This window comes from Pangasianodon hypophthalmus, chromosome 26 (genome assembly GCF_027358585.1).
Source record: "Pangasianodon hypophthalmus isolate fPanHyp1 chromosome 26, fPanHyp1.pri, whole genome shotgun sequence".
Taxonomy (NCBI): domain Eukaryota; kingdom Metazoa; phylum Chordata; class Actinopteri; order Siluriformes; family Pangasiidae; genus Pangasianodon; species Pangasianodon hypophthalmus.
This window is the reverse complement of record NC_069735.1, coordinates 11,760,356-11,784,069: the sequence shown is the minus strand read 5'-3', so window position 1 is coordinate 11,784,069 and position 23,714 is coordinate 11,760,356. Positions and strand designations below refer to the sequence as shown.

Below are 23,714 nucleotides of genomic sequence, written 5' to 3'. Positions count from 1 at the left end.
AAACGGGCTAGGAAGAAAAAAAAAGGAGTCATTAGTGAAACATTTACTCACACGAATGAGCTACAGTAATTTAGCTATACATTATGTTGCGAACCAAAGTGTCATTTATCCATCATGAGGGCATGTCAGGTCAGTAAATGTCAAGATATCTTGTCGTTCAAACTCTCACAGTATAATAATAGTGGATTTTATAAGTATTCTTAATTAATATTGCACTTTTTTTTAGAAAACAAAACAAAACAAAACAAAAGCCCAGATCTCTTCCTGTCCCGTGTTTTAGTTTTGGGAATTGTGAAAACTGCTGTATTGTGTGGAATCGATTCCAGGAGTCGACTCGTTTGATTCGCGACAGCTGAGTGAGAGTCGGAGTCGACTCTGTTCGCTGGAGCGGCGCCGCGTCAGTGGACGGTTATGTGTGTAGAATGTGTAGCGCGGCTCGAACAGAAACATTCTCCTGAAAAGCCGTTACATACAGTATGTGTTAGCTTTAGCCACTCTAGCTAGCTGACGGAGTGCGAGCAGTGATTCCGGTTAACAGATTTGTGTCCATTACTCTGACTAGCCGGGATAGTTTGCGACGCTAAGCGGTAAGGTGTTTTATCTCTGCACCTCGTCCATCGTTCAGCGAGTAAAAACGGGCACATGTGGTGCGCTGTCGGTGTCGGTGTCGGTGTTGGATGGTGCCGGAGTTCGCTGAGCCGTTTACCGATGCTGCGGCGCGAGGGAAAGCAGAGAGGCCGCCGCTGTCGCGTCTTGTTCAGTGACCTGAAGGCTTTGCTGCTCAGGCCACCACCACCACCACCACCGCCACCGGTACCGTCGGCCATGAACGGAGCGCCGAGCGCCCACGGCGCTTCTCCGGCGGACCGGACGCGGGACGAGGATGCTGCCGCCGCCGCCGCCGCCGCTGAGTGGGCTGGAGAAGCGGAGCGGAGCGCCACGGAGAGTCCGGACGGCGGCAGCTCGAGCGAGGACTGCACCAAAGAGAAGCTCGACGAGAGAGCGAGTCTGGAGAGCTGCACGGAGAGCGGAGCGCGCACACCTCTGTGCCGGATCTGCTTTCAGGGCGCAGATCAGGTAAGAGGGCCTTAAACACACACACACACACACACACACACCGTCAAACGGTTTCCGCTACCAACACATTATCATTATACCTATAAAGAGAACCGACTTCCCACAGCAGTCACATCTTTAACACCTCCAGAGTCGAAAAATGTAACATCCCAAACTAGTTCCAGCGAGATATCGCGAGATTCTGTCTCATCAAGGTGGCTCAGGAATGTCAGTTTAAATTCATTGTTCTTTTTTTTATCCTGTTTTACAGCTATCCTGGTTCACTATACATCAGCCCAAACAGTACCTTCTGTAATGTAAAATATCATTATATTTAAAATGTGTCAATTTTCTAGAAAAGCATCCAAGTCAAGAGCAATCTGCTGCCTTGCAAAGACTAATGCATTCATTCATCCATCCATCTTCAGTAAGCACTTTATCCTGGGTAGGGACGTGGAGGATCCGGAGCCTATTCTGGGAACACCGGGGTCGAGGTGGGAATACAGTCTGGATGGGATGCCGGTCGCGTGTGCACAGATAGACGCACAGACACGCATGCACACACACACACACACACATACAAACACACACACACACACACTCATTGAGTCACAGGGCAATTTAGCGTGGCATGGCATGTTTTTGGGAGATGGGAGGAAACCAGACAACCCGGAGGAAACCCACACGGACGCAGAGAGAACATGCGAAACTCTGCATAGACAGTAAGTTCAGGATCGAACCGCAGCTCTGGAGCTGTGAGCCGGCAGCGCTACCTGCTAATCAACCACGCCAAGCTAACCAACAAAAAGTATTCTGTATGTACATAGCTTTGTACAGTTCTAAAAGCGTCACCAAAACAAAACCAAACAAAAAAAGCTCCAAAACAGTTAAATGATCTCATTTGATATTTTGAATGAGCTGGAAACAGGATCAGGTGACGATCAGGGGCCAAGTACAGAACAAAAGATACCAGCGATGTTTAAAGATATCTGCTGGCTTTCACGCTTATCTTTAAGTATCTTACTGAATTTAATGAGAAAACGTGTCGATAGTGGCGACTACTGCTGTTTCTAATCTGAAGCAAAGAGAAAGACTGACCATAAAGAGTGGCAGGGAAGCAGACTATAGAACCTTTGAAGCCAGATCCTGCATTGAAGTAATGAACATGGGGGCATCTGTGCTATTATACAAGCTCAGTAATGAGATCTTCTCTCTAGCTGAGGTCCCCTTGCTCTCAGATTCCACCACAGCGGTTTTATGAGACTGATATTTGTCCCCAACCTCTGCCATGTGCAGGACAGTCACTGTTCTCATTATGTAAAGGTTAGCTCACTGGATTTTGTGGCATATGTGTCAGATGATACACACGCTTTGTCTAGCACACTGCCTGGATAGTTGTGTATGGACACACGCTCACTTATATACACCGCTCATGTGTCGTCACTACTGAGACATTCCTGCAAGCAGAAAAACGACGGGCGGTGGTTTATTTTTAATGAACGTGCGCGACATGGAACCACAATCTTGGCAACAAAGACACAGAGCAACAATCCACATCTGCACTGAGATTTTTTCAGATGTACGTAAATTAGCCAGCTATCCAAACCACCGGCTTGAATGATTCCTCAGACAAATCCTATAGCACATAAACGTGGTCCGACGTTTTTTCAGGTCCCCGCTCACAGCTTTAGCTCATAGCTGCAGTTAGTTTCCATTTTCTGTTTGACAAACAAACACAGAAGAAAGCTTATAACCATGGTTTCATCTTATCCTGTCATATATGACCTCTTATTAAACGCATATAGAAACATTACAAAGAAAAATAAAGCTTGGAAGGAAGTAGCCGATCTCACCAGATGGTATCAGAAATGTCACTTATTCAATATCAATTTCTTGTTTACAGAATTGTTAAAAGCAATATCGCACTCCTGATAATGCGATATTGCTTAAATGTAATCTGTGTTTAACTAATTAGCTACTTAGTTACATTTTGGCTACTACCATTTCTCATCAAAAAAAAAAAAAAAAAAAACCACTTCACACCCCACAAGTGACAACAACATCGGTCGCTACACTCCCACAAGAGAAAAACTACGAGCAACACGAGGACTAGCCACTTGCTAGTCTGAATTTAGCGCAAAATAAACACATCACATTATGAGCCACAGAGGCGTTTATAATGATAATGGCCGATATGTATCACGACATTCAGTTTATTGATACCTATGGTACTCACAGAAAAGTGTATCATGACTTTTCATTGCAATATTAATATTATATGGCCATATGATATCCCACTCCTAGCACCAGCAGGATATTTCTCTCTGGTATCCATCAGTGTGTGAAGTGTGTTAGGGAGGTCTGGCTGGCGGCTGATGGATGGTTCTTTGTCTATAATGAGAGCGAAGCAGGAAGCAGATGGGTCTGTGAGAAGACTCTCTAACAGAGGTGTGTGTGTGTGTGTGTGTGTGTGCGCGCGTGTGTGTGCATTTGTCAGACCTTGAGTCACTCCATTTCCTGTATCTCCATCCTTCTTGCTCCATCTCTCCTCGAGCACCCATGGTTCAAACAAGGACGAGTGCTTTATAAATGGTCCACCACTCTAACCCAAACAGCGGCAGGAAAAAACGGAAAGGTCCTCTGCTTGCATGATGCGCGCGGGACCAGTTACATGCTACGGAAAAGAATAACGCTTTCCTTTTTCTTTCCCCCCTCCTGCTCGTCATGAAGACTCCCTGGGCCTGCTCCGGTCATGTTTCATGTTTTTAATGAGGGACAGAAAAACAAGAGAGAGACAGAGAGAGAGAGAGAGAGAGAAAGAGAGACAGAGAGAAAGAGAGAGAGGGAGAGAGGGAGAGAGAGAAAGAGAGAGAGAGAGACAGAGAGAAAGAGAGAGAGAGACAGAGAGAGGGAGAGAAAGAGAGAGACAGAGAGAAAGAGAGAGAGGGAGAGAGAGAGAGAGAGTGTGAGAGGAGAGAGAGAGAGGGGAGAGAGAGGAGAGAGAGAGGATTGAGAGAGAGGATTGAGAGTTCTTTAATAAAGAGCAAGTGGAAATACACCGAGTAGTCTTGCCGGAAGACCATCACGTCTGCACAGTTTCAATCACGCTGTGTTGATTAATTAGCCGTGTCGTTAGACATGATGTGCAGTGTCCAGCAGGACACGTCCAGCACAAATTAATAGTCTCAAAGTCCTAACTGCGTAGCAGTACGGAAAAAGCTGCTCACAACCTGGATTTAGGAATACTTCATGCCAAAATGTTCATGAATGAAAGACTGTTAGAAAGCCAGTATGATGCTTTCTAACTTCTAGTTTGAGGTAAAGCACCATATTTTCCGTGCTACAAGTCTCTTGGGAATTTTTAAACGCACCCATGAATTCTGTCTGCTTTGGGAAAAAATCAATATAAACATTGCTTTGGTGTAGAAATTGCAGTCGTGCACCAGGCTTTTTTATTTTTTTTTATATTATATACTTATTTTGCTTTGTACTGCCTCTAAATCCACAAGTCTATAGCCTAGTTAGTTTTTGTCTCGTTAGATTTGCTGTAATTTAGCACTGGGTCGTTTCTTGAGCCATAGAATTTTCTACACATCTTAATTCCCCTTTTGGAACTGGCAAATATGTCCATAAGTACATGCTTACAAAGAAGTCATTTTTATCAATTTTTAATGTTGCAACCTGGTTATTTATTAAGCAGCTTTTGTCTCGGACTGTGGGGTTTTTTCAAGCTCGCGGTTTTGTTTATTTACCTCGTGCTACAGCACAACTACCATAAAAACACCAATAAATGGACTTGTTAAAAAGTGACTAATGCCAAATGGAAAACACTGTCAGAAATAAGGTACTCTTATACTTCAGAGTACAAATGCTTATGACGGGCATGTTTTACATCTTTTGTACTTTTAGTAACCTGGGAAAGAAAATGTAGTGCATCTTTAAAATTATGTACATAAGTGTCCTTTTAGATTGCTTTGTTTGTACCTTGGAGAAAAAATATATCTTTTAAAAAAGGTTGTTTTTTCTGATGCTTTATAATTAGTCCCACCTGCTAGAGGTTGTGTAGTCTGCAAAATACAGGTTATTCTTTACATTGTTTTCCACACTACAAGAAGCAATTCAAGAAGCAAATATGTTGCTTCATATTAAGATAACATTGTGCATGATAAACATCAGCATGCATGCACTAGTGGAGAAGAAAAATATTAAGCAGTGGTTTTTGTTTCACTCCCACCCCCCTTCACCAAGAGGATTCGCTGAGCAAAAATGCCAAGCCCATTTATGACTGTCTTGGTCTATTCTAGTGAATCCCATAAATCCAGTACTGGTTTACATTCGACTTTAACTGGGACAGTCTTCCTGGTGTAGCTTAGCATTAAGCGCCTTGCTCAAGGGTGCGGCAGAAGCAACCATCATCTGGGACTGCACAATGACCTCATGATTAAAACATGTTACACAGCTGGATTTTTTTTTTATTAATATGTTTTTCCAACTTTCGAGTTTAGCTGTAACACACCAGAAACCATTGCATTTGATTTCAATAGCGTGATTTTACATTTTGCATGGATGTCATCATGTGCATGCAGGGAAAAGGAGCAGATCTGACTAGCTTTAATGAATGTCAGCGATGCTGTTGATTTGGCTTCAATTAAAGCTGCAAGTCTTCTGGGATATGTGTCTGTCATGTTTGCATGTCTGGATCCTGATATTTTTGCCCATTCCTCTTGGCAAAGTCAGACTGGATGGAGACTGTTGGTGAACAGCAATTTTTGCGCCACATATTCTCAATCAGATTCTTACACATGGCCATTCTAACACCTTCGGGTTCTTGGTTTTGAACCACTTCAGTGTAGCTTTGGCAGTATTCAGCTCCATCCATCAGGCCCTCAACCCAGATCACTTTCCCAGTCCCTGTTGACGAAAAGCATCCACACAACAATGATGCTGCCACCACCATGCTTTGCGGTTAGGATAGTGTGAATATGTCAATATCAAACTACACATCTTTGTCTTCTTGCCAAATACAGATCTCTTCCTTTCTCTTTCTTTACTCTCAGTCTGTCAGACAAGGGCACACTTTGTTTAGACAAGTGAGTTCCACTCTCAATGGAGCATGAAAGAGCTCCATCTCATCACACACTTCTCTCTCCATGTACAAATTCCAAATGCACTCGCGGCTGTGGTACGACTTTTCAGGACAATATATATACACATTCCACCCACTGTTCTACAGCCAGCTCCATTCAGTCAGCCTACTTGTGTGGGACACAGAACCTAAGGTCAGGAAAAAGGTAGTGAAGAGACAGAAAGAGATTCTAATGTTCTCCGACACACTCACTCCTGCCCTCAGTGAACTTCTTATGTAAGATTCAGCTCTGTACAGCAACACAGTTATTAAGCTTTGCGATGTGTTGCCGCAGGGCTTTCTAGGACCGAAACAGACAGTTCTTCTTAGCTCTTCATGTTGCTTTATTAATTCTAACTGACACTGCCTCTATGTTGCTGTTTGGAGATGAATAGGTTCATAAAGAGTAGAGAGAAACGTGACTGTCATAATATCATAACTTCAAGTTTATTAGTGTGCCTAATAATTGTTGCAGATGCTATTCAAAACACTGTAGGGAGCCCTGCAAAAAAATTGCACCGAGCCCCAACACAATGAGCATTTGCAAAAACGGAGCTATATTTTTTCAGCTATGTTAATCAGATGTTCAATCCGTTAAATCATTGCTACATTACATAGGCTCAAAAACAGCATGGGTACTAGTGTTTTAGCTTTTGCTTTTGCTAAAATCCGAGCTAATAAGGCAATTCAAGGCGACTGCTGGAACAATAACGAATTTTAACAAGAAAGATGGATTAACATAAAGCTTCAAACCCAAGCACCAAGTCCTTGAGCTGCCTCTCACTTTTCTGCTTCCTCTTGTCTTACTCCTCTTGTTCCTTTTTTTTTTGCTTTGTCTTTCTGATAAGTCACGGACATGCTAACAAGACGAAGGCGGTTTCATCAGATGTCACTGTTCATTGCCTGTTGTAAGTTTTAGGATGATTCCCACATTTTGACATTTGACATTTCCATGGTCTTCAGTTGTCAGTCCTCATCTGACTGATATATAAAGACTAATGAGCGTGTTCATGTGTTGTTTCTGACAGCCTTTAGTCTGTGTCTCTGTATCTCAGTCAGTAGTTGGGTTTGTACCACACTATACCTCTCACTCAGACATATAAATGATCAACTGGGATAGGACTTAGCTTCAGGATGTAAAGCTAGAGGAATAAAATCATCAGGTTAGTGTGCAGAAAACAGCCAGCTGGCCTGCAGGTGAGTCGAGTAGATCGACTGATTGGCTCACTTGACTCAATTAGATAAAGTAGCCTCATTTCCTGCTCAAATATACTGCATCAAGGGCTCCATCAAAGGGGCTTTTACACTGCACACACCATGATTATGACACTTATCATTAATGTTTCAGAGCAAATCAGATGAATAATTACTGCCAAGTGAATCAGATGTAAAGCTTTCCAGATAATCTAGATAATATACCTATATTATTCTAAATATTTAAAGTAAAATCCCACCCTCAGTGACATAATAATGTGTTTTATATAGATTTGTTTTGTAAATTTTTTGGTCTATTTTCATTTGGTTAAAGGTTTCCTCCATTCCCCACAATGCTGTTCGACTACCTGCTAATAGCGGTACCAGTGTGATTTAGCCTTTGCTTTATCTCTGCTTAAAGAGAGTGATGCAGCAGCACTTTAGTCTGTCCAGCTCTCTCACCTCCTCATCTGTACACTCTGTTCAAACAGATCAGGTTCCAAAGATTAAACTTTCATGCTAATACCATCATCAATGCCATCATGCTCATAATCTTGTATATCTCTAACTAGCCAAGCCCGAATCTCTGTCGTAACATCATCATATAATTGCATTGCATTCTGGAACTTGGAGTCCAACGTCTATGTTGGATTTCTTATTAATATGACATCAAATATCACTGGAAAATGGTGAGTGAGAAAAGAAGCTCTTGCTGTTTTGTTTTTTTAACATAAGGGATTTACAAAGCACATCCCAAATAATTTACAATAACTATACACTATATGGCCAAAAGTTTGTGGACACGTGACCATCACACTCATATAGTGTATTTAATGTGTTTGGGGATCTTTAAGTGTAGAAAATCAGATGAGGCAGGTATTTCTCATGTTCTAAAGCAGAACTGAATAGAAAAGTGAGATTCCCTCAAATCAGATGTAATCTACACAGAGCAGGGGACCAGTTCTCAGTTTAAGACCCTTATACCATAATCCTCTTAAGTGAAGCGTGTTCCTGTAGGCAATGCTGTTCTTCGCACATACAAATGCATCCTCCGAATTTTCTATATGCACTGCCAGACTGTCAACCTGGAGTCTCCTGAAAACTCAAATCCTCTCAAAGAGAGCTGAACAGGAAGGACTCTAGCACTCTTTTACTTGCTTTCTCTCTGCCATATAAATGTCTTTGTGCTTACTAGGATATCCGGACAATCATTCCTCTTGAGCTTTAATTCACCAAAACAACATAACCAAACCATCACTAAGCTGTTCATCATTTAATGAAATATATGCTGCATTGCTCAATGCCACAACCACAAACATTAACAGAACATATTAACATTATTCTCTGAAAGGTCAGTTGTCCTGTCCTTTTAAAATACAGCTCTAGAAGCAGGGATCAATAGCGGGTAACCTTATGACCAGCCTTTTAATGCTCATTGGCTGTTTGAGACACGAGCAAGACCTGAAGCTTTAACAAAGGGTCTTTACTGTTGAGCCCCAGTCTGTAATGTTTAGAATAGCTATTTAACCACTGGTATCACCACATGGCTGGGGTCACAAGGGCAAATTTGCAGGACATGCCCCTGCAAGTGTATTATTATCCTTTTTCTCATACGTTATGATATATTACACATAAAGTGAAATAAAGTTAGCTTCTTGGAAGAAATGGTTCTGTCTAGCACTCTGTATGGTTCTTTGGACTGTCTCTTTTAGGGAGACCTTTAAAAGTTCTATGTAGAATCCAACAACAGACGGTTTACTTTCAAAAATATTCCTGCTTTAAAACTCCTTTAGAAAGCTAGACCCACTAACCTTTCAGAAATCTTGGAGGAACCCTTTTTTTTCTAAGAGTGTATTTATAAATATAGGGGTTTTGAATGTATAATGGTTGTATCATTCTATGTTCTGTCAAACCTTAAAAAAACCATTCAGCAGGTTTACATTGTAATACAAGAGAAATCTCGTCATCTGGCTTCTGATGTTATCTTATGACACAAAACTCACACAAATCTTCAAAAAAGGAGACACCAAAGAATATGGATGCAGAGGACAATATTACCACTGTTCAATTAGTGCTGCTTCCGTTAAGTGTTTTTTTTTTTTTATTCATTCATCTTCAGTAATCGCTTTATCCTGCTCAGGGTTGCAATGGATCCAGAGTCTATAACAAAAACACTGGGTGAGAAGCAGGAATACACCCTGGATGGGACTCCAGCCCATTGCAGTGCACCATGCACACATTCATTCACACCTAGGGGCAATAACCATAGCCAGTCCAGCTACCAGCAGGTTTTTGGAGGTGGAAGGAAAAACATGACCAAAAAAGACATGGGAAGAACATGCAAAAGTCCACACAGGCAGCAAACAAACCCGTATTGAACTAGAGACTGGTTCAATTGGGTGTTTTTATGATCTTTTTCTTTTCTCGGTCACAAACTAGTTTCTAAACTTGTGAATGTCAAGAATGTCACTTCTTCTTCAAGGCCTCTCCAAAACCTTCTTCTCTCAAGCAACTGAAGAAGGACAAAAGATGCTCATTGGCTATTTGGTGACCAAACCATGCACCAACAACTCCATGCCATGCCCCTGCTAGTTCAGAAGCTAGCACGCGTAGCCTGCTGCATTGACAGAGATAATATGGATGAGTATGATTTTTTTTTGATGAAAAGAGAGAAAGCATTGGAAACCCATCTATATGAGTGCTTGTTAGAGATGTTGAAATGCGATGCTTTGCATGTATGTCAGTTGTCCAGAAAGCTTATTTCCTACTGTAGGAAACCTAATGCCCTCCCAATGAAATAAACAAGGACAACAAAAACTGAGACCCATACAAGAATGGCCATTTTTTTGTTCTGGAAATGAAAGTATGACGGTTTATGACAGTGAATGGCTTTTTTTTTTTTGTAGCTCTATATGGTTGAGCTTCTTCCCAACTCATCAGCTATTTATGAGTGAGCCAGGCGTCTTACAGCAGAGAAATGAAAATCTGCAGACCAGGGGATCCCCCAAGGCTGAAAACCACTGTTTAAAGAAAGTTTCCCATTCTGAAGTTTTCAGAATGAAGACAAGATTCTTGACCTCATGGTGTATAAAAATCCCAAACTTCAGATGAGACTTTGAGTGAGATCCAGTCAGCATGAATGTTTTTATATTCATTTCATGACTGAAAAGAAGTTTGTTTTTATACTCTCCAATGGAAAGCAACAGATAAACTGCTCTAAGCAAAGTAGCCTTGAGCAGTCTGGACCTAGAAACAGTCTAGACTGGAGTTTACATTTGAGGTGATCTGCAGGAGAAAGAAATGCAGTAGCAGTTGGTCTCCTTTGTTAATAATTTTGTATAATAACCAAGTTGGAATTAAGATAAAGGAGCAGTTCAAACAGCAATGCTAGTGGTTAACAGTGAAGGAAAAGTAATAGTTATGTTACCTAAGGGGTTCCGAAACTGCGGGTAATGACCCCATGTGGGACCACTAGATTACAAATGAGGTCGTAAGAAACTCCCAGCCTCCTCTTTTGCTTTATTAATTTATTTTACAAATTAATACTATGAATATCTAACTATGAAGACAGATTTTGTGTGCTACTATTTTGAAATGTTAATGGGAGTCACATGCAAACAAGCCACATTTCCATTAAGAGTGCTATTTTAGCTAGTTTAGGCTTTTTTGCTATCCTGTTCCTCAACAACATTGAGTCACAAGTCAAAAAGCAAACAAAAATATGAGGAAATATTTATTGAATATGGATTTACAAATCGTAAATTATAAATTTGGAATTAAAAAAATGTAGGATGGTCATGGCTTGGAATTGCAAAAAATTCATAATATCCATTTGGGGTCAATTGCCCAAAAAGGGGTCAGCTGGAACTGGCATTGGAATCACTTTTTTGCCTGTAGTTGTCATGTGCAGGATTTGTTGGTAAATCCTTAGCAATTAGTATTGTACAAAAAGAAACGCAATTGCACAAATATTATTAAATTATTCTAAGTTCATTCTTGATCTTTTCCTCCATGATAAGCAATACAAGTTCTCCCACATGGTGTCCCATCTCAGTTCCTATGAACAGTTCCATGGACTGGTCGCACCAGCAGACCTTATGGTCCTAAACTGAGTCTGTTGTATTTTTCTGAGCATTGCACCAACTGGTGTATCAACAGTGTTTTCACACTCAAATCTCAAGACCTGACATACAGTACCTTGTTCAGGCTTTGTCAACTTGCAGCTGTCAAATGGTGTTTTACAGGATATACACATTCACATTTTCACTGTTGTTATGCAGGATATATAACAAATTTTGCAGTTACATTTCAAACACCTGTTTATCACCTGCATCTTTTTTTCCTTATATTGCTTTTTCTTTGGTATTTCATCATGTAGCTACCCTGACAGTCATTTGATGAAGGATTTTGTCCTTGGCACAAATGGCCATCAGCTTCTACATGTCTGAATCACTCCAGTTTTCAGACATCTCCACTTCTTCTTTGCTGACTACAGGCTTTTCCAGATAACGTATTGACTTCTATTATTAATACATGAGCCATCCTTGATAATTTCATAAGTTAGTTTAATATGTTTTGGCGCTGGCATGCTTTCGCATTTAACTCCTTCCTGAATATTTACCAAAACATGTATGGGTGAAAGGGGCTTGAGACCATAATGTAGCTGAGAACAGGTCAAATTTTAGAATGTTTCTATAGCTAAGACTTGCTGGAGTATCTGGCATCTGATGTTGTCCAAAAGCACACTCTTAAACAATGGTAGAATGAGATAACCAGTTCCTCTGTAGGATCCACCACATGCTTCAAGCTGATAACTCAGCTCCTTTGATGCACAAACAGCTTCATCTTCCTCCCTCTGGCTGTGTGCCCATGCCTGTTTAGGTTTGCTTTCTTTAAAAATACAGGATGTAAGATTTTTGGATTTCACCTTTCTGGTGGAAAATGCTATTGCATGGAAGCTACTTGTGGAAGAACATTCCCTTTTCTTTCTTTCTTTTTTTAATTTTGGTCTCGGCCGATTCCCAGGCACTAGCCAAACCTCTCCTATTATATGACAGCTACCAGCCTCTGAGACATGTGAAGCCAGCCAACACATCTTTTTTTGAACTGCAGTGTAACACACTCAGAGGAAAGCAGATATCCACCCTCTTCCACATACGTGAGCTCAGAGACATCCACGACTGGCTACTGTCACTCTGATTGACACTGTAAGAGAATATGCATGGCCAATTTTGCTCTCTTGGACCCCTGGCAATGGATGACTATGGCACGTTGGAATTTGAAGAGCATTTCTTAATGTTGGTTGTGCTGCATTGGTTTCCACCATGCAAACTGATTTCACAATTGCAATTACCAATATACATTCACTTAGAATATAAATCGCTGTCCCAAACCACATGATGCATACTAATTAGAATGACTAAATAGTAATCATCTACAAACATTGGTGTAGTGACATACATTTTGTATGCCATTTGGAACTCAGCCGATTATCGCCGTAATCTCACAACACACCGCGTGCATCAGGTTGAATGTAAGGGCTTTCCACAAGGCTCTATGTATCTCAAAGGATAATAGATGCTACTAACCTGCTAAACCTACCTACACTATATGGCCAAAAGTATGTGAGTGTTTGACCATCACACTGATATGTGCTTGTTGAACAAACAATTCTAAAACCATGGGTATTAATATGGAGTTGGTCCCCCTTTGCTATTATAATAACCTCCACTCTTCTGGGAAGGCTTTCCAGTAGATTTTGTGGCTGTGGGGATTTGTGCTCATTCAGCCACAAGAGCATTAGTGAGGTCAGGCACTGATGTCACATGAGAAGATCTGGCACTCAGTCGGTGTTCCAGTTCATCCCAAAGGTGTTCAGAGGGGTTGAGGTCAGGGCTCTGTGCAGGACACTTGATTTCTTCCACTCCAACCTTAACACACCATGTCTTCATGGAGCTTGCTTTATGTACAGGAACAGTGTCATGCTGGAACAGATTTGGGCCTCTACGTTCCAATAAAAGAAAATCAGAATGCTACAGCATACAAAGACATTCAAGGCAACCGTGTACTTCCAACCTTGTGGCAGCAGTTTGGGGAAGAACCATATATGGGTGTGATGGTCAGCATAGCTAGAATATAGTGTAGTGTAGTAACTCTTGTTAGTCACTAACTGGCTATAATGAGTTCTCTAGCTAAACCACTGTAGCACATATATTATACACATTTATACAACATATTATACACATTAGTCTGTTTATGAAGAAGGTATTGGGCCAAACAAGTTCAGCACAGTCATTGTCTCTGGTTACTGTTCTATAAAGAACACGCTCGGAGACAAAGTTTCTCCATAAGGAGCATTTGTATTCTCATAATAAAGGCAGTGACAGAAGGATGTACAGTCATTCAGCAAATTGGCTAAAAGAGCTTCGTGCAAACACGGCGGCCTTTCTCGTGAGTGTTTTTTGTGTCTGCCACCCACACACAGTTTACTGAAGGCACTTTCAAGCTGTGCAGTGTTGTCCTGAAGCTCCTTTGAATACTGCTGTCGAATAATGAAGATACAAGCGTACAAGTTTTAAAACGCTTTACGTTGCATGGATGGAGCTTTTCAAGAAATTGTCAGTGCAGGCGCACTGTAAGCACAACAGCAAAATTCTACTTTAATGCCAACTATTAACCTTGTAGTGCAAGAGGATGGTCTGAAGACAGTGACAGCAAAATAACACTGCTATCTAATGAGGTTAACCGTGGTCTTTGTGGTCCACAGTATGCAGTACAAATTAGGAATAATTGTTGACCTTCACATGGGGCGGCACAGTGGTGCAGCACTGCCGCCTCACAGCTCCAGGGTCGCTGGTTCGATTATGAGCTCAGGTTACTGGCTTCACCTGGGTTTCCTCCCACCTCCCAAAAACATGCTAGGTCAAATTTCAAGCCATAGATAAGTGAGTTCAAGTCATGAATCATGAGATTTCAAGTCCTAGATTCAACATAACCCTGCAAGAGTGTGCTGTGTGTGTTGGGTCCTGCAGGGTGAGCTGTTGAGTCCGTGCCGCTGTAGTGGCTCGGTGCGCTGCACTCATGAGCCGTGCCTGATAAAGTGGATCAGTGAAAGAGGCTCGTGGAGCTGTGAGCTGTGCTACTACAAGTACCAAGTCATCGCCATCAGCACCAAGAATCCGCTACAGGTAATCTGCTGTACACCACTGACACATTCAGCTCATATTCAGCTCATATCCAGTTTATATCCAGCTCATAGCCAAAGAACGTCAAGCTCTTTGTAAGAAATAAAGTGTTAGTGATAGGGTGATAAGAACATAAGTTTGAGTCAGAGCTGTAGACTCTGTGTATGTGTGTGTGTTCAGAGGAAAACTTGAGCGCAAAGTAAATTGTGAGCAATTGGTTGTGCTATATACAGAATTCAAAATGGTTTAGACACTATTTGAAGAGATTAAGCAAAAGACATGACTGTGTATCAGCCACTTTATAAATAAAATATTACTGAAGATGAGCTGAGATTGTTTAAGCTTGTTTAAAGTCCCTGAAGTCTCATTCATTGAGTTTTGATATACAGTATTTGATGTTGCACAGCTTACTTACAGGCTTGTTTGTAGCTGTTTGTAGTAGTCTGCTTGGGTTGTTATAAGTGGTGCATGTATCTGTCATTCTGTGCGTGCAGTGGCAAGCGATCTCTCTGACGGTGATCGAGAAGGTGCAGATTGCAGCGGCGGTGCTCGGTTCGCTCTTCCTCATCGCCAGCATCTCATGGCTTGTGTGGTCTTCGCTTAGTCCCTCGGCCAAGTGGCAGCGCCAGGACCTGCTCTTCCAGATCTGCTATGCCATGTACGGCTTCATGGACCTGGTGTGCATTGGTGAGTAGAGAAGCCGTTGTGTGTGTGTTTTGATGTGTGAGGTTTCACACCTGTTATCCATCACCGTGGGGAAACTAAACAACTCTCAACACAAAAGAGACACAGTTATTGACCTGTACAAATCAGGTTATGGATAGAAAATATATATATAAAAAATCAGGGCCATAATAAAATGTTAGTGGACAGTATTTTCCAAGAAGTGGATTTCGAATGATTTAGAATGAGCAGTTTTAGAATGATACTTTACCTGATTCTTGAGGTTGTTAAGCTTCATAATCAACTGTCAGACACCACTCTCATAATGAAAAGCTGTTGGGAAGTCCTTCGTCAGAAACAAACTCTGAAATACAGCACCTAAACTTGTTTGGAACTACAATAAGAATTGCCTGTTGTGGTGAGACGAGACCAATATTTGTCTTTTTTTTTTTGGCTATTTTGCATTCACTGGCATGTTTGATTACAAAAACTGCATACAAGGAAAAGTCCCAAAACCTGTTGTACACACAGGATGGTGGTGTTTTATTTATGCATTGGAACTTGGTAGTAAGTTGGTAGTAAATTTCTGTAATATTTACCCCAAACAAAAAGTAGGACTATCTTTGCTGTTAGCATAATGTCATGCCTCAGCTATTTCTCAGTTAAAACCAGCTTAATTAAGACGAGTTGGTCCAACTGTCCCCTGGAACATCACTGGCATGGTAACACCACACACAAACACACACACACACACACACACACACACACACACACAAAGCTCATTTATGACATGACAGCATAAAAATCTACTAGAAAAAAGAAGGAGAAGATGACAAGGCCGTGGGCGTTATTGAGCAGCTTCATTCTTGGCTATGGATAATTGAGATATTTATACATAAAAGCTGCCAGATTCACTCATTTCGGAATTTAAATGAGCAGACAGACTTGTCTAGACTGAGCAGAGCTCGAATTTTCCACTGCTCGGTCAGATCTTCTCAGCCTGCGCATTAAAGTTTAAAGGAATGCTAAAGCTAATTGATCTCTGACATGTCTCAGAGCAGTACAGCAGAAGTCCAGAAGTATTGGCACTCCTCATGAAAAAAAAAAAATGAGTAGAACTTATAGTATAAAATAAATTTACACACAATGAATAAAAATTTTCTCTAAAAAACAAAAGGATAAACTATTTGTCCTTGTTCTAAGGAAAAAATCTTTCTTTTAAATAATAATATTTTCTCTCAAAAATATATGTGCCAAAAATAATTGACACCCCTAAGGAATATTTAAATAAATAAAAACATGTTACTTTTGTCTCAGTCCCCAGGGTCTCCGTTGCTGCCTTTAACCATATCCTCAAACAGAGAGGGTCTAAATGTGGCTGCATGTTTGTCCTGTCATAATCCACACAGTGGGCAACACAAAGCTGTCCAAAACCTGGGTGTAAATGACAGAAAAGTCAGTCTTGCTATCATTCTCTTCCTCTCTGAGTCTCTCTTTCTGAAAAGCTTCGCTCCTAATTAAATGATAGAATTGTTTATTAATTAAGTGTCAGATGATAATTGCGAATCTGCTTTGCTGTGAGATCTGTAACAAGAGCTACTTGCACGTGTATAGAGTGACAGATTAGAGAGAGAGACTTAAGAAAGACTGACAAATGGCTCAACCTGAGCATGGAGAAGATTTCCTCGAACATAATCTCTACAATAAAAGGCTGCCCCATAATCCTCAGGCCACTATAAAGGAACTGGCATGCGCTCGGTGGCTTCTCCAGCGCCATGCTCTTCTCTGACAGCCATGTGAAATACGAGGCTTTGACAGACTCACTGTTCTGTAGCGTCGTGTCACAGATGGTCCATAAAAACAGATGAGAAATATGGCGAGGGCTTGAGAGGCCGAGGCTATAATACCCTCGCACTGATGGAAGGGAAAGACTCTTCCTCTATTAGGATGACAGACACGCCTGAATAGAGCAGGCAAAGCTTTTGGATTGAGAGTGGAAGCTGTTACACTCTCCTTTGGCAGATTAAAAAGAATAATCATTTTTGGTATTACTGCTGATGGGAGACTGGCAGTGCGTACAGGCTGTGAGAGGCCAAACAGGACGCTGTCTGGATTGTTTCTGTGAACGATCTGTGTACATGTGTGTGAGAGGGAGAGAGCAATGACTCTGTCCTTCAGGGGTCCTTTCTGTGATGGATCATGACGTTTCCGCAAGTGGCTATACAGAGTGGATGAATGGAGCGAGAACGAGAGAGAGAGAGAGAGAGAGAGAGAGGAATATCTGAGAGAAAAATCTGATTAATGAAGGCTGTATTTTACAGTAATACTTAACTGTCTGTAGTTGTTATGTTTTCTAGTGAGTCATTCTAGTGAGTTCCTCAGTACAGACAGGGGGAGCCATCTATGACAGCATAGCTGATGTCACGCACTGCACAAAAGTGCATCAAAAAATGACTCTTCCCAGAAGAGTGGAGGTTATTATAACAGCAAAGTGAGGACTAAATATATAATGGGATGTTCACCAAGCACATATGAGGGTGATAGTCAAGTGTCCATATACTTTTGGCCATGTAGTGTATGTATATAGGGAGTTAAAGAGGAAGTAGGAGGAGTTTTAGGCATGGTCTTTGTTTGATCCCAATTATGATTTTGTAAAGCAAATGAAATGTTATGTTCTTGAAGTGTTATTAGTATTAGAACAGGCCTTAAATGGCAATGGGAATTCCCCCCATGGAAACACCAAGAGGAAGTCAACAAGGGAGTGTAAAAACTGCACTGGAGCACAGCCTGAGTCATCTTACTGGCTGATGATTGAGCTCCTGATGAGTCAGTATTGCACTCTACAAAAAAGAGAAAAGTGGGGAAACACAACTTATGCAAAAGCAGTTGGTATATCATTAAATACTCTAACTGGCATTTACATTTAGCATTAATTGGAGAGCTTTCAGGGAGGCATAGTGCTGCAGCAGGTAGCGCTGCTGCTTCACAGCTCCAGGGTCCTGATTTCAATCCTGAACTCAGGTTAGTAGAGTAGAGTTGGCAGGTTCTCACAGTGCTCATGTGGGGTTCTCCGGTTTCCTCCCACCTGCCAAAAACATGCCAGAAAGTGGATTGCCTACACGAAATTGCCCCTAGATATGAATGTGTGTGCATTGTGCTCTTAAAGACTGCGTCCCATTCAGGGTATATTCCCACCTCACACTCCATACACTCTGGATCCACAGCAACCCATACCAGGACAAAGAGGTTACTGAAGATGAATGAATAAATAGTATTAGAACAGGCCTTAAAATGGCGAGGGGAATTCCCCCAAGGAAACCCCAATGCAAAGTCATCAACGGAGTGTAAAAAAGTTCACTGGAACGCAGCCTGAGTCATCACTGTAGAAAAAGAGAAAACACAACCTATGCAGCACCAGTCAGTGTATCAAATATGTCAACTAGCATGTACATGTAGTATAAATGAGACTATACAGGAGCAATAGAATGTATCATTTCAAATGGTAGGAAGGCATGGACCTACTCCCAGAATCTCAGCCACATGTCCTGCGTTGCCAAAAATTGCCAGACAACTGGGGTTCAGTTGTTGGAGTAGTGAAAAACACAACACTCACTTAACTTGAGTAAGATCATGTTTAATCCAATAGAACACTGCTGAAGTGTTGAAAAAGCTTTATGATAATCACCATTGAAGCCATATAGAAGATGCTCAGGAGAACTGGCTCTTTATTTAGAAACACAAAGAAAGACTCGAGCTCCCTTTAACAGTACCTGCTGAGACAGCACGCCTCTAAATATGGAACCCATTTAATATTTTGAGCCTGATTATGCCCCAGACATATTTTCATTTGGTTCGCCGTAAGCAAGAATAATTTATGGTTACCGTGGGGAGGAGAGAAGAAAGTGACAGACAGAAAAGAAAGTCGTGAAACTGCCAGACTCTGGATATGACTCGCTGATCAAAATTCAGGCATCGCCTTGAGAGCTTCCTCCAGTCAGCCTCATTTTCCATTTTCCCAGCTCTAGTGGACGAAGTGTGTTTGTTAAATCAATACGCAGCTCAAATTCTCCACCGGTAATGAGAAAGACTGCAGTCCACTGTGCAGAAAGAGAGACAGCGAGATTACCGGATAGATAAGGAGTCCTTTCTGTGGTGTTTATTTAGAAGGATGGAGTGTGATAGAGAGAGAAAGATTAACTGATAGATAAGGAGGCTCCTTTTTATTTAGCACTTACTGATGGCTTTTATTTCTTCCCCAATTTAAAGGAACCGCTCAGGCAAAAATGAAATTTACACACATATTAAGCAATGTTTAGTGTTTTACTCTTTTTTTTTTTTTGTACTGGAGATCACACATCCAAATGATGTCATTTGGTTTAGTATAAACATTTGCACATTAAAATTTTCAAAATATACCAGAATAAGTATAAAATTGGAACTATATTATCATCCAATTCCAGATTCAAACCTTAGGCTATATGAGTCTGGTGTTTGTTTTCATACCCAACTGTGTGCTGAGGAAGAAAGCGTTTGTGGCTTCAAGATGCCCGCCGCTACAGCTTTTAGCTCTGTGACGTCTTTGTGTTCATTTTTATAGATTACATTGTATCACAAACCACAGAAACGAAGTTTGAGGTGAACGTGTGATGATTTCACTATGCACTTTGCCTGATATTGAACTGGAAGCTAAAATTGTGTTCCTTACTTGTTAGCAGCATTAGCTTCATAGCTAGTACACAGCCAGAAAAGCATATTTTGGACAACAAACACATTTTGGTTGATAGCCGATATTTGAAGAGAAAACTGTGATTAGATTTTTCCGAGACCATTTATCCTGATGTTATCTTATATAAGTAGCGACAGTACAGTCTAGGTTGCTTTTGCTTTCCAGTATTTTTAGCCAATTTTTCCTTCTGACTGAACTCAAAGGGGAACAAATGTGATGGCTAGACAATGACTAATGCTTGTTGGCTTGTACAGTGAATAGAAAATAAGTAAACAGCCAGAATATTACTGTACACATTTATTAGTAAGCCTAATACCTAAAATACTCTTTTACTTTTATAGCTGAAGTGGTCTGTGGCTACAGAAATCTCTGATATGGATTATAGACTTAAGTGTACATGGACACTTATAACCATGATTTCATCATATCCTGTCATATACAACCTTTCATTAAATGTGTATAGAGATATTATAAAGAGAACTAGAGCGTGGAAGGAAGTAGCAGAGATCTGTCAATGAAGCTAGTATGAAGCCTAGCACATAAAATGTAAATCAAACTTAAATACATTTAAACATTTATAAACTGTATAGTAGACTGTAAGGTACACGTTTTTCCTAATACCATTTCTCATTAGAACTGAAAAAAAAACAAAAAAAAACAAATAGTGCACGCCCACAAGTCCAGTGTTAGCCTTCAGCTTTCTTTTCTGCGAATGCGTTTAATGGGGTGATTCTTTTTATGACTTTTTATGTCCTCACTACCTAACATGCACTGTTGTGAAGACAGACATTGTTATAAAAAGGCAAAACGAAGTTAAAGGCCAGACACAAGCTTGGCAGTGTTTTTGTTGGATTTTGCTGACCTGAATCAGTCAGACTGCCTCAGAAGAAGGAAGATGAAATGTGTGTGTGTGTGTGTACTGTGTGTTCCTCTTTCTCTCTCTCCCTCTGTCCATGCTACTTTATGAACCAATGTCTGCTTCTCACAAGAATAGTCTGGTAAAGCATGTGTGTATTGACTGCTTTCTACTTTATTTTAAAATAAAGTATGTAACACTAACTCTGTTTTCACGCTAGAAAACACTGAGCAGCGTTCGATCTGGATTCGTCTCTTGTGAGCGTGTAGATAGCGCTACCAATTTCACATGGTGGGCGTGGCCTGTCCAGCATTGCTCTACAGTCAAAAATTGTAGCAGCCAAATTATACACAGGCTATTGTATAAATTATTCATATTACTGTTACATTCAGCTTAGGTACTGTTAAGGTCCATATAAGCGACTGGCATGACTGAATGGTGATGACAGCTACCGTTTAATGCTTAAGTTAATGATTAGTTTACGGCTATAAATAAGACAATTTTTTGTTTTATCATGGCACTTCATGTTACCATTATGACTAGCGCCAAAGACTCTGAACAAACATCTGTACTGAATTTGAATTGAAGAGAATAAAGCCATATTCTGTCCATTGTCAAAACATTTTGGTTTTGTCGACCTTTGTTTAACAGTTCATGTCGTGAGTTTGCTAATCAGACCAGAAAAGGCAAATAAAATGAAAAATCTATGAAAGTCTCTGAAAAATCTGCCCTTGCTAATCCAGTGTCTCTAGCCCTGTAGCTAGTCTCTGGACCAGTGAGCTGCCTTCAGCTGAATAATTTACATAAATGTGTGTGATTGGATAAGATGCAACAGAGGATCTGCTACAGAAGCTAAGAATATTCATGTTTAGAAACTACAGCCAGTTTTTTTTTTAGATGTTTACTGGCTCTGTTATAGTATTTTTAAGTACTTGGTAAAGTACACTGCTGCTGAACCCTGGTACAGGTGATACAAAGCAAATTCCTCACAGTAGCAGAAAGGGAAATAAGTGTTTACTCACTAACACTCTTTTTCCCTCCCTCTCTCTCTCTCTCTCTCTCTCTCAGCTCTGATAGTGCACGAGGGGCCGTCCGTGTTTCGTATCTTCCACCGCTGGCAGGCTGTGAATCAGCAGTGGAAGGTGCTCAACTACGACAAGCTGAAGGACTCGGAGGACCCTCAGAAGGGCAGCAGCACCCTACGCTCCCTCACACTCCCCCTGAGCAATCGGGCAGGGGTGGCCCCACCCACTTCCCCTTCTCCCTCTAGCTCCGCCCTCACGACAGCTGCCACAGTGACCATCACCCCAGGCACAACTGTGCCAGCGGTCACTGCAGCTCCAGAGGACACCTCCGAGGCGGAGCGTCACTGTGCGTACAGCCTCCTGCAGCTGCTCAGCCTCAATCTCCGAAACCAGGAGCCCAGAAATGCCACAACGCAGCCCAGAAACGACAACCGCGAGCTGGTCATGAGAGTCACCACCGTCTGAGACGGCGAGTGAAGCCAAACTGGAGATATATGACAACTCGGGAAGGGAAGAATGACAGTTGGACCCAGCAGCAGAGACATTTGCTAGCAAATGAGCTCAAGGTCCTTCTGGTACACTTTGGCATTTATGGAAGTAATACATTTTTGAAAGTAAGACAGAGAGGTTTGTTTGAGGATTTTAGTTGTCGAGCACACCTTCAAGGCTGTGTGAGGCAGTGTTGAAAGCTAAAGGTCAAGTTCAGAGCAAAGTGTTTTTTTAAGCGAGTGGCTCATTAGGGCTGATGTTAGTACATGGCCACACAAAGTGGTGAGTATTTTCAAGCACAAGATCCAACAATGCAATGCAGCTCTAATATGTCACACTAACACACACACACACACACACACACAAAACATTACACAAGGTCAAAGTTTGCTATGAGACACCACCAGGTAATTACACACACACACACACAAAGCCTAAAATGAAAAGAATTTTGTGGGGAAAAAGATGTACAGTTTTCCACTAATCCCAAATGTAGTCGATCAGCCAGGACATGTTTGGTGTCCAAGTAGTTTTGCACTAACACTACAAGGCTAATTTAGCTAACAAGTAATGGAAGTCTATGTCATCCAAAATCTTTTCTGGAGATATCTGCCCCAGACCACATCCAGTTTTTCAGTGATGTCATCCAGATTCACTGATGTGGTTTAGGACACAGTGGGATTTAACATGAACAAAACTTCAAAACTCTAATATTATGGGCAGCCATCTTGGATATTTTTTTCCCCTTAGCACCGTTTGATATCATTCTGCCTCCTAGGCCCCGCCTCCCAAAGTTGGACTGCATAATTGCAACAGAATGCTGGGTCTATTCAAGCAATAATACAGTTCCACTTTGAACTTACGCTGGGAAATACAGCTTCTTCATTTTATTTAAAAATGAGAATACATCGATTTGTGCTTGAATTTACGGAAAGGTTTCTGAGTAAGATGGACTAATTATTTGATAACTACATTAGTCTTTTAGCTCCTGTGTAAAAGTAAAGAAGCAAACGGCGTCAGTCCCGGCTCAGTGACTCTATTTAGGGTGAGTGGAAAATGGCAGGGGTGGGGGGGAAAGGTTTTCTGCCCAACTACACCTTTAAGTTTACATTTTAAACACAACTGGCTGTTTAGAGAAGGGTCAGTAACGCTGTTAATGGACTCTCAATTCAATAAGAGCCCGGTTTCCACGGGGACGACCCGCAGCCACACTGAAACTACCCAACTAACGTGGCCTGAGTCAAGCGCTCCTGTTTGACGGACTCATTTTGTTTACATTTGTTAAAATGTCAGAAAAGAAAATACATTGCTACATTAAAAGATGAAGAATGAGTGCAATATATAAAAAGATGGATTTGTCATTTCTCTAGGGAGGGAGGGATGGAGGGAGTGCAGA

General features: G+C 41.2%; 1 protein-coding gene across 1 annotated transcript; it reads left to right on the top strand.

Moving 5' to 3' along the window:
• On the top strand, window positions 1-23,625 carry marchf4a (membrane-associated ring finger (C3HC4) 4a). The gene is made up of 4 exons (XM_026931929.3): window positions 1-1,077; window positions 14,407-14,562; window positions 15,054-15,246; window positions 21,873-23,625. The coding sequence occupies exons 1-4, from the start codon at window positions 643-645 to the stop codon at window positions 22,292-22,294; spliced, it is 1,206 nt and encodes a 401-aa protein (XP_026787730.3). The 5' UTR covers window positions 1-642; the 3' UTR covers window positions 22,295-23,625.
• The last annotated feature ends 89 nt before the right edge of the window (window positions 23,626-23,714 follow it).